The sequence below is a fragment of the Bombyx mori genome, chromosome 5, assembly GCF_030269925.1.
Source record: "Bombyx mori chromosome 5, ASM3026992v2".
Classification (NCBI taxonomy): Eukaryota; Metazoa; Arthropoda; class Insecta; order Lepidoptera; family Bombycidae; genus Bombyx; species Bombyx mori.
In genome coordinates, this window is record NC_085111.1 from 7842194 (window position 1) to 7862552 (window position 20359).

The 20359-nt window shown below is 37.4% G+C and overlaps 2 protein-coding genes across 2 annotated transcripts in view; one reads left to right on the top strand and one right to left on the bottom strand.

Moving 5' to 3' along the window:
- The first annotated feature begins 751 nt into the window (after positions 1 to 751).
- On the top strand, positions 752 to 19543 carry LOC101744241 (cullin-associated NEDD8-dissociated protein 1). The gene is made up of 24 exons (XM_012695679.4): positions 752 to 1022; positions 1108 to 1277; positions 1759 to 1972; positions 2067 to 2201; positions 2963 to 3120; positions 3243 to 3405; positions 3852 to 4022; positions 5206 to 5314; positions 5884 to 6017; positions 6515 to 6675; positions 7241 to 7443; positions 7912 to 8105; positions 8232 to 8360; positions 8437 to 8568; positions 8883 to 9054; positions 10229 to 10377; positions 11369 to 11529; positions 12458 to 12656; positions 13057 to 13176; positions 13258 to 13395; positions 15999 to 16187; positions 16815 to 17058; positions 17854 to 18000; positions 18695 to 19543. The coding sequence occupies exons 1-24, from the start codon at positions 981 to 983 to the stop codon at positions 18826 to 18828; spliced, it is 3768 nt and encodes a 1255-aa protein (XP_012551133.2). The 5' UTR covers positions 752 to 980; the 3' UTR covers positions 18829 to 19543.
- Positions 19209 to 20359, bottom strand: part of LOC101736069 (myosin-2 heavy chain) — a 32034-nt gene continuing 30883 nt past the window's right edge. The window contains exon 39 of the mRNA XM_062668644.1: positions 19209 to 19974. Within this exon, the coding sequence (XP_062524628.1) occupies positions 19912 to 19974 (63 nt within the window). The 3' untranslated portion in view covers positions 19209 to 19911. The remainder of the gene's footprint in view (positions 19975 to 20359) is intronic.

Below are 20359 nucleotides of genomic sequence, written 5' to 3' on the forward strand. Positions count from 1 at the left end.
TAATAAAAGCAGAAAATAATGATAAATTATTTTCATACTTGGCGCTCAATATACAGGGTATCTCAGAAAGAATTGATAATACTGAAACACCTCATAGTAGAGCTATTGGGGACACAAAATAAAAAATAAAAAATAAAATCTTAGGTAGCACCCAAATTAAAAATAAAATAAAAATACCAAATTTCATTATTAAAATTGAAGTTCAGATTAACTTTTATAAAAAATTACACTGGCTACTCATGCGATTTTCTACATATTCCTTAGTATAGTCCATATAAAATATTATAACACCAAAAAGCTTATGGATTTCATTTATTTGTAGCTGTTATATATTCCAGAAACGCACAGCAGTATGGAAAATATCAACTTTTTTTTAAAATACATAATTTGGGTACTACCTGAGTTTTTTTTATTTTTATTTTTTTTTGTGTCCTCAATGGCTCTACTATGAGGTGTTTCAGGATTATCCATTCTTTCTGGGACACCCTGTATATGAGTAAGACTCTGTAAGACGCCATAAGCCTTTTAATTTATAAAAAAAATAATTATGTTAGTAAAAAAGGTTTTTTTGTAACCGAATATTGTTAGTTTACTAATTTGCTGATTAAAAATTTACATTACCTACTCATAATATGGTTTTGAAAGAAACGACTGTTTAGACGATAAATTTGAAAAAAAAAACATGACTATTTTACGGCCCTGAACACAATGCTGTTGGCCTATAATGGTCTCGATGCCTTTGGCTTGTAATTATCTACAGTGAGTACTGTTCAATAGAGGTCTGTGTACCTAAAAATGCAAAATAAAAAATTGACAAAAAATCTATGGTCACTTAAATGAGGTTTTAGTTTTACCTAGTTTTTTGCAAATTTTTTCTCGTGTGAATTAATGTTGATTAAACTGTTTTCAACTAATTAGCTCTCGTTAGGTCTTAATATTTTAAAATTATTTTTGGAAGAGACACTGATAGGATTTGCACAATGGCTAATGTGTCTTACCATATAGCACATCTTCTTGAGAAGGTAAGCCGGTTAATTTGTTAACTAGTTCAATGTTTTCGTATCTAATAAGCTCGCATTTATTGAGGATTTTCTATTTATTTCGTAGATGACATCCAATGATAAAGACTTCAGGTTTATGGCTACTAATGATTTGATGACAGAGTTGCAAAAAGACAGTATCAAGCTCGACGATGATTCTGAAAGAAAAGTAGTAAAAATGCTTCTACGATTACTCGAAGACAAGAATGGTGAAGTTCAGAATTTAGCTGTGAAATGGTTCGTTTGATATTTCATAATTCCAAGCACAATAAATCTGAGTATCAATCCTGCATGTGATTCAATCCTGCATGTGATTTAACTCCCAATTTTTTAAGTTCTATTCAAACTACTTATGAAAAAGTATGGTAGAAGATAAAATTTCAATATTCGCTGTCGCAGATTTTTGTCATAGTTTTATGAAATTAGATAAGTTTCCTTTACAAAGTCAAGTCTAATAGTCTCAGTTGTTCTGTACTTTTATCAGTGTTAAATTTGTAAAATTACATAACTTTTTCTCAATTTAAACCAAATTCACTTAGGTATTTCAACTTTCTCATACTAAAAAAAATATATGTTAATCTTTTGCTCTATTGCTGCAAGAAAGAAGCACACACCAAAATATAGACTTTACTGATGATAATATTGTTAAAGTCATAATTTTATAATACTGTATACTGATATTAACAAACCAGTACCCTTGACAATAATTCACTTTCAGCCTCGGTCCTCTTGTAAACAAAGTAAAGGAGTATCAGGTGGAAGGTATAGTTGATACACTTTGTGCCAATATGCTTTCGGATACTGAGCAGCTAAGGGACATCAGCAGCATTGGATTAAAGACTGTAATTTCTGAACTCCCACTGGGTTCCAATACTCTTGCTGCTAATGTTTGTAAGAAAATAACTGGTAAATTGAGTAGTGCTATAGAAAAGGTACAGTATAGATGTTTAGATATTTCACTGGATTGTTCAATTTATTGCTCTCTTCAAAAAATAAACATGTCATTATTCTTCTTAATTTTTTCAGCAAGAAGATGTTTCAGTTCAACTTGAAGCACTTGATATTCTTGCTGATTTATTGAGCAGATTTGGTGGTTTATTGATATCATTTCATCCTATGCTGCTCAATTCACTGTTGCCGCAGCTTGCATCTCCCCGTCAGGTATACAAGTAGCAATGAAAACACCTGTGATCCAATTATATATTATTATGTATCCAAAGTTTGTAGGCTAACTTTTGGTTGTCCCGATATTTCAAAGTTAAAGGAGCCTACAGGAGCAGCTGTTGCTACCTTCATTGTCCCATTTGGACTCTTGATTATTATGTTTCTTGGTGGTTGGTCATACATTTCGGGAACACTTTATTGTTTACTATCAACATATAAAATAATAATGAAAATATGTAATGTAATAAATATTAAAATTAAATGTTCCATGCTGATATTAATTATATAATGCAATAGCAAGTTAAAATTTTATTTAATCAAATTATAAAGGTTTTTTGTCTTGTGAGCTGTGGTCAACTATTACCAAAAATGAAGAATTAAGGCAACCATAAATTTATTTGCAAAGAAAAGTAATTAACTATCTTAACTATCTTAACAGGTAATTTGTAGCTGTTATGGGTTAGGTGCTTTCACTATGTGTATTGTTAGCAGATATCTCAAATATACCAGTTTGAGCTGTGGGACAATTTAGGCACAGTATAAATTCAAACATTGAACTTATGTCTTTTAGTGGATGGCTGCATTCATATCCTAATATCTTTCAAACTCTGGTAATGACATAGAATTAGGTAGGTGGTGAGCTATCACCTAACGATATAGTCCATTACAAAAAAATTATGAAATATATATATATATAGCAAAGTATGAAGGTGTACGTTGATCCAAAATTTACGTAATATAATATTAAAAAATTCCAGGCTGTTCGCAAGCGCACCATAGTTGCGTTGTCACATTTGGTCATGTCTTGCAATGCTTCGCTTTATAACAAGTTAATAGACCATCTACTGGAGGGTCTGAGCTCTTCAACTTCATCAAGTGTCAGCCGAACACACATACAGTGCATTGCTTCTATATGGTATGTTGTGAGTTAATTGACATTTTTGTTCATTCATATTTTAATTTTGCAGCATGTGTAGGATCTAGGCAAGAAAAATTATATTAATTAGACTAAATTCTCTTGAAATTTGTTTATTTTAGTCGTCAAGCTGGACACCGATTTGGTGAACAATTGTGGCGTGTGGCACCATCAGTTTTGGAATATTCAAAAGATACAGATGAAGAATTACGGGAACATTGCTTGCAGGCTCTTGAAGCATTTGTCCTCAAGTGTCCTAAAGAAGTCCAACCACATATACCTACGGTAAATAGACATAATTGGATTTTTTTATTTTCATTGCCTATATAGATGAACAAGCTCAGGGGTCAACCTTGTGTTGTCAGTTATTGGAGCTCATTTACATCATGTACATGTACATTCATACAAGAATGAAGCTTTGAGACAAGAGGTTTAAGTCTTAATTGCATGGGATAATAGTTGTCCCAGCCTTCGAATCATAATGTATTATTCTTTCGTTACTGTAACAAATTTAGAAAAACCTTTGAAAACCTTTAAAATTTTTACGTTGTTGTAGGTTTTTTTCTCAATGCGCCTCTGTTAGTGTAGGTTGATGGTTAATAATGCAAAATTGTTGTTGTAATTTAATTCTATCTATTCAAAGTAGTTCTAGATGCATGTTAGATAAAAGCAAAGCATACAAAGATAAAGAAAAAACTTCAAGATCTAAACTGATAACTATTTTGTTTAAGATAATTGATCTATGCCTGAAGATGATAACATATGATCCAAATTACAACTATGAGGATGAAGAGGGAGTGTGTGATGATGACGAAGAAATGGAAGATGACACATACTCACCTGATGCGGATCCTGAATCTGACTCAGAAGAGTATTCGGATGATGATGACATGTCCTGGAAAGTATGTAATAGAAATAATGCAATTATAACTACTTTATTTTAACAGTGTATACTAATGTGTCCATCATGATGAGGGACGTTTCAAAATTAAAAGTGGGCCTAGCATGTCACAATTCATAGAACAATATGAGAAACAGATGCTTTTTGCAAATATACAAAATGTCCGAAGGTCTGAGGATAAGGGATTCTCCAGCGGCGACTATTCAAATTTTCACAACAGAATAGCATACAATCAAATAATAAAAAAAATATCCGATTTATTGTATTCATCATCTGGTTTATTAGTTTAATTTAGTTTTTTTTTATTTTGGCCTTGTCATGACTATCTTATTTGAGGCGTATATATAAATAGTAACTTCGACATTTGCTTACTATTTTTGATATTGTTTCAAGTGATTGAACCTCATATTATGAGTGTGAGTGGTGTTTTCTTCCTTTTTCGCGAGTTGCAAAAATTTTTTTAATTTTTTTTTATTGCCTAGATTTGTGGACAAGCTCACAGCCCACCTGGTGTTAAGTGGTTACTGGAACCCATAGACATCTACAACGTAAATGCGCCACATACGATGAGATATAAATTCTAAGGTCTCAGTATAGTTACAACGGCTGCCCCACCCTTCAAACCGAAACGCATTACTGCTTCACGGCAGAAATAGGCGGGGCGGTGGTACCTACCCGTGCGAACTCACAAGAGGTCCTACTACCAGTAATAACGCAAATTATAATTTTGCGGGTTTGATTTTTATTACACGATGTTATTCCTTCACCGTGGAAGTCAATCGTGAACAATTGTTAAGTACGTATTTCATTAGAAAAATTGGTACCCGCCTGCGGGATTCGAACACCGGTGCATCGCTATATACGAATGCACCGGACGTCTTATCCTTTAGGCCACGACGACTTATATATGTAATTAAAACTTCATTAACGGTTTAATATCACTTTTCTTATTATCATTATAAAATTTCCGTCGTTTCGAATACCTTACAGTTTTTGTGGCTACAGACGAGATTAAATAGTAAAAATAGTTTTAATCATTAGTTTAGGAGTAAAAGTTGAGGATTTTGTTCTTTTTGTTTATGATAACTTAATGACATATAGTACTTTCAACAAATGGGTGTACGTGACTGGCATTAATTGTTTCATGCATGATAAGAAATAAAAATTAAGATTTATCTTTTCAGGTGAGACGTGCTGCAGCTAAATGTCTTGAATCTGTGATAGCTACGCGTCACGAGCTCTTAGCCGAGATGTACCATACAGTTTCGCCAGCTTTGATTGCTAGATTTAAAGGTAAATATACTATCTAATAACATCTTTTACCTATAGAGTTACCTATGGACTGATAAAAAATGAGATCAAAGTCGTCATCTAATGGATAATATGTGCGGGGTACTCGTATCGAGCGATGCAACCATGCCGGCATTTAAATCTCGCTGAGATTTACCAATTATCTTAATAAAATACGTATTTGATTTATGTTTACAAATGACTACATTTTTACTGGTGGTAGGACCTCTTGTGAGTCCGCGCGGGTAGGTACCACCATCCTGCCTATTTCTGCCATGAAGCAGTAATGCGTTACGGTTTGAAGGGTGGGGCTTGAGACCTTAGAACTTAAATCTCAAAGTGGGTGGCGCATTTACGTTGTAGATGTCTATGAGCTCCAGTAACCACTTAAGACCAGGTGGGCTGTGAGCTCGTCCACCCATCTAGCAATTAAAAAAAAAGACTTCCATGCAGAAGGAATCTTATCTTCTAAAAAAGTCAAACTCGAAAAATTTTGAAGTCGTGTAATTACAGGTTGTATGTAATGAAAAGGTAAAAGTTTTAAATGTAATTTAATATTTTTTTACAAACAGAACGCGAGGAAAATGTGAAGTGTGATATATTGAGCGCCTACACAGCTTTACTGAGAGCAACTCGACCTCCACCAGCCTTACAAATCTCTGGGACCCCGGCTGATAACTCACCACAGGCTTTACTAATTCAAACGGTTTGTACTATTTGATCTTTGAGTTTTTTTTTTATCCTACCTAAGCTGATAGCCTTGAGAGGCTATTTCAGCGTAACCTTAATTAGTAGGTGAGCTCACGGAGTTCGAACCTGACGACGTTGCTAACACGAACCCTAGCAAGAGCCGTGTTTCGCAGAATCTACCACCGGATCGGAAACGCGACCCACTGAGAAGATCCGGCGAGAAATTCAGTGGGCCGTGTCTGTGGGTTAATTTACTCGTCGAGCCCTTCGTCGCAAGCGACGGGTTCGACGAGAACGATGACCGGTGCTTGTGGTATCTAAAAGCACCTTGAGAAATAGTGTTTGCTGTTAACACCTTTGTCTTGCATAAATAATCAACAGGAAACTTCTGAGATTATTTAAATAAAGAGACCTATGCTCCCACGTTGCCTGCGGTCGGTGGAGGATAAATTGTGATATTTCATGTTGATCGTGTAAGTGAAGGCACGGCTGTAAGTGTACGCGTTTGTCCAGGTGAGCAGCATAGTGCGGGGCGCTCTGCGTGTGATACGCGGGCGCAGCGTGAGGGCGCGCGGCTGCGCACTGTCGCTGCTACGGGAGCTGCTCGCTGCGGCGCCGGGCTGTCTGTCCGACCACGTGGCGCGGGTGGTGCGCGCTCTCACACCGGCTCTCCTGTAAGTCTACTGTAGCCCTCTGTACTGAGTATAGTGTAGGAGTGTGTCTAGAAGTATCGTGAAGTGTTGATTGTTTAATTTTATCAAATTAATTGTTTTATTTATTTATTGCCCTTGTAGGCAGACGAGTATACGGCCCACCTAATGGTAAGTGGTTACCGTCGCCCATGGACTTCAGCAATGCCAGGAGCGGAGCCAAGCAGCTGCCTGTTTTTTAGTATTAATATAAGTTAACTATGAGTTGGGATTTGCCTTCTCGAGCACTTTCGAAAAGTCTATTGAAGTCTATAAAATCTTATCATTTACGGAGGATGATTGTTAACAATTATTAGAAGGACTTCAGTAAAAAAATGGAGTATTCAACAGTTTACCTATTTTAAAGGATGGAGTGGTTTGGTTGGGTGATCAACTTGTTCAGATCGCAAATTATTACTTACTGGCAACGCTCATATAGTGCTTTTGTTACTTTTTAGATCTAATATTAATTTCATTAACGACTATCAATATTGTATTTGAGATTTTTTCGAACATGGTAAGGATACATGGAAAGATTGTATTAATGTAGGGACAAGACCACAGCATCATCGATGAAGATCGAGACGTTAGTGTTCATTGGTTGCCTGGTGCGCGGGCAGGGCGCCGGTATGCGAGAGCACGCGGCGGCGCTGCTGCCGGCCGTGCTGGCAAGCGTGCACGACCCCTTCTACAAAGTTACTGCTGAGGCTCTTAGGGTGCTTCAGCTTCTGGTCAAGATTATGCGGCCTCTGGGTATGTGGCCTTCTAATTTTGTATTTTGTCCTTTTGATTCTGTTTTTGTTCTAACATCTCAATTAACATTCAAATTGTGCTATTCATTGTACTAATGGTCGGGCAATGAACAAAATTCGACCATAACTACTTATACATAACATTTATTTTATATATTGCATCTCCTTTATATTTAAATATGTATTAGAAAAAAATATAATATAATTTCATCGTTTTATTGATCATACTAAAGCTCGTCAATAGCTAAATACAAAAACAAAAGAAAAAAAAAGATAATTAGTCAATAAAAAGAGAAAAGTTTATTCGCTTTATCATTATTACGAACGTTTATGCTTAATTATTAAATATAAAAAAAAAGAATATTAAGTTATTAAAAAAAAAACTATTTAGATTCTGATTTTATAATTATTTCAGTAATCAATGTATACCTGTATACAAATAAACAATTTTCTGTGTTTTGTACAAAAGACAATATAGAAGGCGCCGATGGTGAAGTAGAAGTTGCAGTTGAGCCTCCTCCGGAAGAGTTGAAACAGTTTATACCTGCAATGTACGAGTGCAATCTAGTGAGACTGCGGGCCACAGATATGGACCAGGAAGTAAAAGAACGAGCTATAGCTGCTTGCGGACAGCTCTTGTGTCATTTTGGAGATTATTTACAGGTTTGTACAATGGTTCAATTCACTACTACCGATACCCTTGTTATTTCTGTGTTTAAGTTTTAACATTGGAATAATTCAAGACTAATATAAAATTAAATTGAAATAATTGTATAAAATGTTTTGCAGAACGAGCTCCCTGTGTGTCTTCCAATATTTTTAGAGCGACTTCGAAACGAAATAACTCGCCTCACTACCGTTAAAGCTTTGACAAAAGTAGCATCGTCACCGTTGAGGATCGATCTCACTCCTATTTTGGTAAGTCAACGTATATTTAATAGTCTATGGAAATTTTTCAATTTAAATATTGAATTAATGAATATTATTTTTTTAGTCTGATGCTGTACCTATTCTCGGGTCGTTCTTAAGAAAAAATCAAAGAGCATTGAAATTGTCAACACTGGTCCTTCTAGACACTCTGGTACAGAATTATAGTCATGCCATCAGCATTGAACTTTTGAGCAAGGTGAGTTTGGAATATATTTTGTATCAATTCTCAGCAGAAAATTTAATAGCAACCTTTTAAGAATTTATCTTCTACAAGGTAAATGCCGTTTCTTTTTGGGGCTATACTAATTGCCGTTTACAACTTTAGATGGATGTCGAGTATTGCAATGGTTAACACATGCTATCAGCAGCAGTTTTTTGTTTATTGCCCTTGTGATGGTGAGTGGTTACCGTCGCCCATGGACCTTAGCAATGCCAGGGGCAGAGCCAAGCCACTGCCTACCGCAAAACAGGTTGCGACAGGAATGCCAGAACTGTGTGTTGTCTGTGCAGGTGCTGATGGAGGTGCCGGCCTTGGTGTGCGAGCAGGACCTGCACTGCGCGCAGACGGCTCTGGCGCTGGTGCGGTCCGCCTGCCTGCGCTGTCCCGCCGCCCTCACCGCGGACGCGCGCTACGCCCTCACCCCCAAAATACTCGCGCTCGCCAAGTCGCCGCTACTCCAAGGTACTGCTACACTACGACCCACTAACATTCTATTTAGTGCCGTACCTATGTATGTATAAGCCGTGCCAATAAATGAACGAATCGAAAATGGCGTCTGTGTACCTGCACTGACAGATGGTAGGGTCAACAAATAAAAAGAAAAATAGAAAGTTGTTTGTTGTAAAAAAACATAAAAAAATAAATGAGAATGTACTTTACTTTATTTTGGTGCTTTGGCAGAGGGGGAGGTGTAAAATAAATAACAAAATAACCACGAAATAACGAACAAATGCAACAAATAATAACAGAATTTGAGAGAAAACAGAGCACGTCTGAGAATAAAGTCAGAACTGATAATTTTTTTGCATGCAGTTACGCGCCGTGCGCGACTAAAGACAGCAATAGTTTAGAGTGAGAGCGCATGATCGCCGCCGCCATTTTTGATTTGTTTATTTATTGGCGCGGCTTATATACGACACATCGATCTCAAACGACGTCTTAAGCGTCACCGCTCAGCTCGAGACATAATACACTTCGGTTTTATAGCAGATGTTACATATGACAGAGAATTGAAATTGACTGATAAAGAGAATTGACATATGAAAGAGATGTTCCGTATTTCATGAAATGTTATTTTTCAAACGATTCCAGGCTAATCAACTTGGATGCGACCATTTAGGACAAAATATTTTTTCTCTTACCTACGCCGAAAGTTCGGTTTTCATCCCGCTGTACAAGGAAGAAAGTGTAACTTTTCCTCCCGCTGTACAGGGAAGAAAGTGTGACTTTTTCTCCCTGGGTACAAGCGCGCATGCGCGTTAGTGTCTACGTCTGTTCTCACGCACCTAAAATTCTCCGCCATTGTTGTGCTCGGGTAATTTGCAATATTGTGTTTAGTGTAAAAGTGAAATCAACAAAAGGCAATAAAATTTAATAGTGAAGTATTAAACAAAGATGAGTTCATCAGACAGTTCTTATTCAATTAGTAGTAGTTTATTTAAAAATAAAAAAATAGTTAAATTGTTTTTTTATGAGTATGAAAAAAGTAGGACATCTCATACTACTCATACTACTTTTCTCCCTTGGTGCACAATGTACTATAACAATAACCTAAATGTAATGTAACAATAAGGTTATAAGGACTATAATCCAGTTCATAAAATGAATTAAAAATAGGAACATTAAATTGGTACAGGCGGCGCTCTCAAAGCAATGTTGGGCGTCCTGAGTGCTCTGGTGTCGGCCGACGTGGCGGGCTGTTCGCGCCGCGAGCTGCTTGCCTTGTTGGTGATGCCCGTGCGTCGCTTGCAAGAGCACAACGCTACCGCACACCATATCAAACAGGTCATTTACACACTTACTAGTTAGCGGTCCCGCAGTAGTCGAAATTCGACTAAAATTATTGAAATTATAAGTTTGAACATTATTATGGTTCTATTGTCAAATACTATTTATTATACTTATATAATAAAATCACAGATTTCGCCAAAACTAAACAATACATAAATAATAATAAAGACAAACGGTATTCATCCTTTTTTTAAGGGATATTATGACCTGGTATCTGAGACCTTTAAGCCATGTCTTATTTTAATTTATGTTCATATTTTTATGAAAAATCATAATACGGAGTGAAATGAAGTGAAGATGATTAATTTGAAACATTAATCAACTGGGATGAATTTAAATGAAATGAGATGATATGGGATGAAATATAATCTCAGTAAAATGGTGGTCATTTACTAAGATTTTTTCAGTGGACCTTTTGGAGGATCCCGAGAAGTTACGTCCAGCGGCTTTGTTTCATTTTCCCACATTTGTGCACTTTCACAGATATTAAACAGTTAATAAACCACCATTATTACACATTTAAACCTGAAGAAACACTAAATAGACAAAATAAAACAAATCACACAACTTCACTCCTCGCGTTCCCGCCAAAAAGTTCCGGTATTCATCTATTCTCAATTTGACCACAGAGTTTAAACACTAACAAAAGTTTGACAATTGACAATAAAGAGTATATTTATATATATGTGTTGTGTAAAATACATGGTAGTGTGTGTAATGTTTTCTTTATTGATTTAATGTATCTTTTATGCATTATTTTAAAAAAGTATTAGCATTGTGCACTTCTTCTCTATATTCTTTCTCTATAAGTGTGGAAAATTCCATACTCCGACCGCGCAATTTTCGTAAAAAGTTATTATATATATAAGTACATGTTATTTACCCTTTGTTTATTGGTTGGAGATATGCCGGTGAAGGTCCTAGCACGGTCACTCATCTACTACCACTTAACACAAAGAGTTCATACAAGAGGTAATGTGCGCAGGCGTTCCATTCATTGTCGAAATGCGTGGCGGCCGTGGTGGTGGAGGGGGGGCCGGAAGCGGGCGAGGCGGTGCGAGGCTTCCTGCGCGACGCCGCACACCCGCCCTCCGACGCGCACCACATGTTCTCGCTGCTCGCCCTCGCTGAGATCGGACGACATCTGTGAGTCCACTCTTTCTATTCATTTCCACCAACCTGGGGTAAACACATGCAACTTCACCAGAGATTTTGAATTTTCGAATGTGGCAGAAATTTAAAAGTAATTTTATTAATTTATTTTTTATTGCATAGATGGGTGGACGAGCTCACAGCCCACATGGTGTTGTGGCTACTGGAGCCCATAGACATCCATAACCCAAATGCCGCCACCCACCTTGAGATATGAGTTCTAAGGTCTCAGTATAGTTACAACGGCCGCCCCACCCTTCAAACCGAAACGAATTACTGCTTCACGGCAGAAATAGGCAAGGGTAGTTGGTACCTACCCGTGCGGACTTACAAGATGTCCTACCACCAGTAAAGTTGAGACGGTTGCTAAAGTCGAGAATTTTCTTATCTCTATCCTGAGGTTTGAAATCAACTGTTATCGTTCTCACAGCGTTCTGTTGTTAAGGTGTCATGATACTCGTAATATGATGAAACTACAGGACTTATCTGACAATAATTTAAATTTTACTTTTAATGCATGAATATCTATTAGATTTTACTAAAATTACATCTATAGTCACATTGCTGGTCTTTTAATTTTCTTTTTGGTGATCGTACCGTTTTGAACATCATAACTGGTATAGAACAGTCACTAGATTCTTGTAAAATAACACAGCATGATCCGGTTTTATTTGTGTACCTATTCAAATGTGTATAGCGTCGTCGCCACCCTTTCATACCGCACACTATTATTATCTCAGGAAATATCTCTTAAGTGGCAACCCTATTATGTACTAGAAGTTACATTTTTACTTATAACTAAGTTTTGATTGGTCTTTAGAATAGGTACTTAAGAGGTAGGTTTGATTGGTTTTTAGTATATAGTGTCTTCAGAATAGGCACTTAAGAGTAAAACTGAAGCTATAACTATATTTATCCTCAGAGATCTGAGTTCGGTTCCGAATTTGAAGGAAGTACTGCTCAATTCTTTCACGCCGTCTTCGGAAGAAGTGAAGTCCGCTGCTAGTTACGCCCTCGGCTCCGTTGCAGTGGGTAACCTTCCAGAATTCTTGCCCTTCATCCTGGGTGAGATCGAGGCTCAGCCCAAACGCCAGTACCTCCTGCTTCATTCGCTAAGAGAGGTAAATGACTTTGTAAACCATTAGGTTTCGATTACAAAAAAATCTATGCATTAATATATATTATTGTGGAAAAGAAATTGTATAGCTACAAAATAGTTTTTAGGAAATGTGTTTAAATAATTTATCGCTTGATTTGTAAATGACTTGGAAATATGAACAATAGTTGGGTTTGGTTGTAGAATAAAATCGCAATATGTATTTTTATTTTTATTGCTTTCAAGAATGTGTGCAATTCTTGTAGTATATAACAATATGTTTGATTTAATTTTATTATAAAATAGTTTATTAAAAACAATATCAAATTAATCGCAACTCGAAAGTTTTTTTTGTACAGAAAGCCAATTACTGATTTTAAGATATTCTAAGGACAGTAGATTGTTAAATTTTAATAATCTTTCAGATCATCTCATCAGAGTCATGTACTCCGGAAGGCGTGGAAGCTTTACGACCCTTTATACCACAGATTTGGGTACAATTATCTAAACATTGTCAGTGTGCTGAAGAAGGATCTCGGAATGTAGTAAGTTTGAATTTCTAAAATCAACTGTCTTTTTATCCGTCTTGTCATAAGCTGTGTTAGTAAATTATGAATGATTTTCAGGTAGCCGAATGCTTGGGTAAATTGTGTCTCCTTGAACCAGAGGAATTGTTGCCACATCTAAAAGAATTCTTGAAGTCACCGGAGCCTTTGACTAGAACAACGGCCGTTACTGCTGTTAAGTTTACTATATCTGATCAGGTTTGTATATTATAAATAGCTTTAACCAGAAAATAAAATTTTAAGATTTTGAGAAATGAAAATTGTGACTGTAATAGTGTCTCTTTAAATAGAAAATTAAGAATGTTTTTCTGCTATAATAGGCAAAATTAACGTTTCCAACACGTTAAACCAGCAATTAAGCAGAAGTATTAATTTAATGAATAATTTATATTTCTGTTAAATTATGATTGTGGATGCATGCCATACGAGTGCGTGCGTCAATCCTCAGTTCGTGAATTATGGAGAGCAACTGTCATGGCCATAATGAACAAGGATGCCACATGACCACGACTGCTATGCCAAAATTAACAGACTATGATGATGACGATGGTTGTACGTGTAAGAGCCCGTTCACACTAGACTTGCGCAAAACATCACTTGCCAATGTAATGTGATATGACATCACTTTTACAGACAGGTGATATTACTCGAAAACATTACACATCACTCTTAACAACGAAAAACTTTTTTAACGCTATCTAGAATCCAAACTAGAATAGTCTCTAAAAAGATTCGAGAGAGCCATAAGATCGGATTAAGTTCGTATTTTTTGTAGGGAGTCATTACTTATGGTCCGGAAGCCATGACAGTTTCACCAGGAGGGGTGGCATTTGCTAATAGCTGCCCAAGCGCATCCGAAGTAGGATAAACAGCTTAAGGGCAGCTACTTTGCGAAATAATCTACTACTGGATCGGAATCGCGACCCCCTGCAAGGATCCGATGAACTGCGAATGGGGAACTGGGCTTCGAATCCGAATTCATTGGTTGATGGATGGTGGGTTAGGTTTCTCAGTCGAACTCTTTGGCGAGTTCGACGAGTACGGTTACAAGGGTCCCGAAGCCTGCTCCTAGTGCCATTACTCGGTGCGTTCAATAGATACTGTGACGACGAATACATTGTATCTATACACCCGAATCATTACAATACAAAGTATGAACTTTGTATTGTAATACACTGTTATATTACTTGACAGAGATTGACTTACTTAATAATATAATAATTTTATTTTTTACTTAATATAATTTATTGCGGGATGAACGGATTTCATATGGCGACTTAGACTGCAAATTGAGCTCGACAATAATGTTAATATACGAGAGCAGTAGATGCATTGTTTCGGCGCGGTCTCCTCAAAATGCATCCAAAGAGGACTGTACTTTCATTTAGACGCCGTTCTTTCTTTCACTTATTAAACACGCATTAAAACAAATAATAAAACTATTTTCAAACAAGTGCTTAAGTAATTCAAACACAAAAATTAATATGAAATATTACTAAACAATTACGAGCGACTAGCGATTTTACAAAAGTTGCGAATTAAAAATTGAGTAACTACTTGCGGGGAACTACTGGCTGGCCGCATGAAAAATATAAACACAAATACCTATATTAAAATTCAGACGTACCATAGGTATAAAAATGTACCTAGCGGCCAGGGCATATGGTTCAAAATCACGAGGAATAATTCCGTGTCGCTTGCTCATTTATTTTGGTCGATCGGTCTGTCTCGCTCGCTCGGTTCCGTTCGTGTATTAAGCAACATTACACGATAAAGAAAGAAACATGTTGGGTGATAGTGTGATGTTTGTTTCCTTCGCGTAATGTGTGATGTTGCATTACATCGTAGAGTAATATTACCGGAGTAATATCACTCGCATTACTTACACATGTCTAGTTCACACACGGTCTCCGTTTTAATGGTCCGTTTTGTCGGATACGTTTTTTTTCATCGATGGAGCATGGAGTTGTATGAGTGACTTCACATATGGTACAGTATTCAGTATACAGTAAATAAAAACGATCCGGTAAATTATGACATTGCGTTCGTCATCGTCATCAATACTGGATGAACGGTAATACGCCATGTTTCCGTACAATTTTACCGGATAGAAACAGTGCGGGGGTGAGGGGCCCGGCGGGCGGTGCAGCTAGACAAACAAGTTTCATCCTGGTAGAATAGCGGCGGTATGCTACGAATTTTCTTGTGGACATCGTATCCAGTAATGGCGGATACGTTGAACGTTATACGGTGCCTATGTGTGAACAAAGCATAATTTTTTGTCGCATCCGTTAAAACGGGTACCATATACACGGAGACCATGTGTGAACGGGCTCTAAGGTGTGTATGAGGGGTCCGAAGACTTTTTGGCGGGATCGCGAGAGTGAAGTTGTGTGATTTGTTTTATTTTGTCTATTAAGTGTTTCTTCAGGTTTAAATGTGTAATAACGGTGGTTTATTAACTGTTTAATATCTGTGAAAGTGCACAAATGTGGGAAAATGAAACAAAGCCGTTGGACGTAACTTCTCGGGATCCTCCAAAAAGTCTACTGAAAAAATCTTAGTAAATGACCACCATTTTACTGAGATTATATATCACCCCAAATCATCTCATCTCATTTCATTTAATTTCATCCCAGTTGATTAATGTCTCAAATTAATCACCTTCGTTTCATTTCACTCCATATTATCATTTTTCATAAAAATAAGAATATAAATTAAAATAAGACATGACTTAAAGGTCTTAGTTACCAGGTCATAAAATTCCTTTAAAAAAATGAGGGGTCCGACGGTGTCCACAGCCGCAAGCCATAGACGGGTTGCTGCGCGGCTGCATGTGCGAGCTGCTGGTGCCGCTGCGGGACGCGGAGCTGGGCGTTCGGCGCGTGGCGCTCGTCGCCTTCAACTCGGCCGCGCACAACAAGCCCTCGCTCGTCCGCGACCTGCTGCCGCAAGTGCTGCCCACCATCTACGCTGAAACCAAAGTCAAGGTATCTCTACGCTCACCTACAACCCTCAGGCACAGCCCACTTGGTGTTAAGTGCTTACTGGAGCCCATAGACATCTACAACGTAAATGCGCCTCCCACCTTGAGATAAGTTCTAAGGTCTCAAGTATAGTTACAATGGCTGCTCCTCCCTTCAAACCGAAACGCATTACTGCTTCACGGCAGAAATAGGCAGGGTGGTGGTACCTAGCCGTTCGGACTCACAAGAGGTCTTACCACCAAATCTTTCCTACCATCTAATCTTTTACAGCCAAATTTAAATTGACAATTACTCTTCATATCTCCATATCTCGGTCCAACATTAGTGACAACACTATAACGTGACAAACTTTTTTTCTGCACCTTATCCCACTAAGTGGGCTTGGCATAGCTAATTTTTCTCTTCCATTCTCTTCTATAAGCCATCATCTCGACACTCACTCCTCTCTCTCTCATATGGTCATTCACACATCTTACCTTTACCTCTATAATGTGACAATAACAAACACTAATTATCTTGTGCTGATTTAATTGTTTGTTTACACTGGAGTTCGAGGAGCATGTGATCTACGTCACACAATAAACGGTTGCTTCTACAAGTAGCCTAATAAATCGTTAATACTATTCACAGAAAGAACTGATTCGTGAAGTGGAGATGGGTCCGTTCAAGCACTCGGTGGACGACGGTCTCGATCTTCGTAAGGCGGCCTTCGAGTGCATGTACACGTTGCTGGGCACGTGCCTGGACCGCCTCGACGTGTTCGAGTTCCTGCGCCACGTGGAGGACGGGCTCCGCGACCACTACGACATCAAGATGCTGACGTACCTCATGTGTGCTCGCCTGGCGCAGCTGTGTCCGGCCGTCGTGCTGCAGAGTGAGTACAACTGAATATGCAATTTCGAAAAGGGCACATGTCGCATATTTTGTCAAATACGTTTTTTCATATACATGTAGTTTTGAGGCATACCTACACCCGTTTTATAATAATTTCAGTAATTTTCAATTGCTAATTAACACTAAAATATATCTCAAAAGTTAATATTTTAAATTTTACACTGCTTTAGAAAATAATCAGTTTTTTTCATTTCCTGTACATTTTACATTTTCAGAGATGTGCCCTTTTCGAAATTGCATATTCAACTGTACTAAATGAGGCCACTGGGCTTTATAACTATTGTTGCCTAACCGGTCCAAAAAAGAAACAAATATAGAATTGGCTCAAGATACACGCGGTTACATGCAGTGGTTATCGAAGCCCGAAGTTCGTATCTAGCGATGCACCGGTGCTCGAATTACGCTAGCAGATACCAATTTGTCTAACGAAATACGTACTTAACAAACGTTCACGATTGACTTCCACGGTGAAGGAATAACATCGTGTAGTAACAATCTACAGGTGGTAGGACCTCTTGTGAGTCTGCGCGGGTAGCCACCACCGCCCTGACTGTTTCTGCCGTGAAGCAGTAATGCGTTTCGGTTTGATGGGTGGGGCAGCCGTTGTAACTATACTGAGACTTAGAACTCATCTCAAGGTGGGTGGCGCCATTTACGTTGTAGATGTCTATGGGCTTAACCACTTAAGATCAGACTGTGAGCTCGTCCACCCATCTAAGCAAAAAATAAAAAAAGTTTATGATTTAGGTTATTAACGATTGTTCTTTGACCTTAGGGTTAGAAAGTCTAGTGGAGCCGTTGAGAGCGACGTGTACAATGAAAGTCAAAGCTAATTCCGTGAAACAAGAATATGAGAAACAAGATGAATTGAAACGGTCCGCCCTCCGCGCTACCGCTGCCTTGATGCAGATTCCAGAAGCAGGTAAATAAAATTAAGACTTACCCTGATCATTATTGTTGAATACTATTATTTTGTTAAATTTTAAAATTTTCAAAGCCAACGGTAAATAAATAAATTATAATAAAATAATCTCGTGTTTCCCCCTAGAGTGCATTGCATATATAACAACAAATCTTGTTGTTATAAATTCAATGTTGTTTTCTGTTTTGAAAGCGATTTTAATACACCCTGTATAAATTCCATTTTTCAAAAGGAACCGTATCCAAACCACGCGACGCAAAGCTGCCATCGCCCTAAATATGCCTTGTCGGATCTCCCGGAACCACTCCCAGTTATTTTAGGCTCGTTGTCAAGCACCGGTCACAGTCCTCATTAAACTCTTCGGTTTTGACGATTGAACTAACTCATAGACACATCCCACTGAGTTTCTCGTCGAACCTTCCCAGTGGGTCGCGATGCCGGTCCGGTGGTAGATTCTGTGACACACTACTCTTGCTAGGGCTAGTGTTATGCATATCTCTCAAATTGAGCCCGCGAGCTCACCTACCCGTCCCCGCGAAGCTGAAATAGCGTCTTTAGGCTATCAGTGAATAGGTAGAAAATAGAGGTAACTTAGCTTTATATATTGCCAAGGCAACTCAATCTGGTCATCGATCAGCGAACAAATAGAAAACCAAAAGTCATTTTAAAAGTCAATTGTAAATAATTTTTTTAGATAAAAATCCTCATCTTATGGACTTCGTGACTCAAATTCGATCACTGCCCGAGCTTCAGCCGATCTTCGAGTCTATCCTGAAGGATTCGAGCGGGGCGGCCGGCCTGGACTCGAACCTCATGGACCAAAGCTAGCCAAGCACCTCACAAACGTCTCTCCGGGACTCACCGCAGTCCTGCCAGGCCAACGTGAACTTAATGGAGAAATTACGTGATATTCAGTTGGAATGACTACACTTAAAAATCATAAAAATCTAAATGTGTTTTAAACTAACATGAACAGTGCAATAATATTTTGCTTCTCTCAAAGTGCTGGTAAGATTATTACGGTGTTTTCAAATTTTGCATTTATGCATCGAAGTTTTTAGGTAAATATCTATTTGTTTTATCGTGTTTTCTTTTAAACGTGCACGAGTATGAATAAATTGTAATAGATATTTTTTTTTGTAAGCATATAAATAAGTTTCACTCAAATAAGTTGTAAAATTATCGAGTGTAATAACTAAGAAATGTAGTTTAATTCAACAGATTTATTACGAAATTACAAGAAAATATCTTAAACACTGCTATGTTTCAAAGAGAACTTATGATAATACAACATAATCTCAATGCTCATTAAACTTAGGGACTAAAGACTCCGGGAATAAGACGTCACTTCACATTACACTGTGACGGAGTGGGCGGCCAATTTGTATAACTATCGAAACTGCGCTATCGATTCGAATCGATAACTTACATTGTCTGAAAATTATATTCGAATGATTGCTAAATACTTAATCGATACCTCTCGATGTTTGGTGACGTAATGTTGGAACAGATCTTGTTGACAAGTAAATGATTGTGTTATATATTTTGTTTGTATTATTTTACTATATGCGTAATCTTCAAGTAGGAAACACTCTGACTTCTTTCTGTTTATGTAATTTATATCATTAAAAAAAATTATGTTGATAAGCGAACCTAAGGGAGGTAGATAGATATATTAACTACCCAATTTCTATCGGCTCTACTGGATATGAATATGTGAATACGTATTTATTATTACATTATTATCTGCAACACGCAAAGGTACTTGAAAAGGTTTTCTTTGCGAATAACGACTTTATAATGTATATCGATAGTCATACAAATTCTGATATGTGTGATATTACATGCTATGTGGAAGATACTTAGGAATTAAAAATACATTGCAATCAACACAATAATATTGAGTGTCCGTTATTTTCCTTTTCTTTTCGTCGCCGGAGTGGCACTCGATGATCGCGTACTTGAGAATTCGTTCTGAAAAAACGACATTACATTATTTATACCAATCAATACGTTTGATTCAAATTTGGGGGTAGTTTTCGAAATATTTAGTATTTAAATAAAGGACTTTCTGGAGGGAACGCGGGGAGTGAATCTGTGTGATTTGTTTTCTTTCGTCTATTTAGTGTTTCTTCGGGTTTAAATGTGCAATAACGGTGGTTTATTAACTGTTTAATATCTGTGACAGTGCACAAATGTGGGAAAATGAAACAAAGCCGCTGGACGTAACTTCTCGGGATCCTCCAAAAAGTCCACTGAAAAAATCTCAGTAAATGACCACCATCTTACTGGGATTATATTTCATCCCATATCATCTCATCTCATCTCATTTCATTTCATTTAATTTCATTTCACTCCA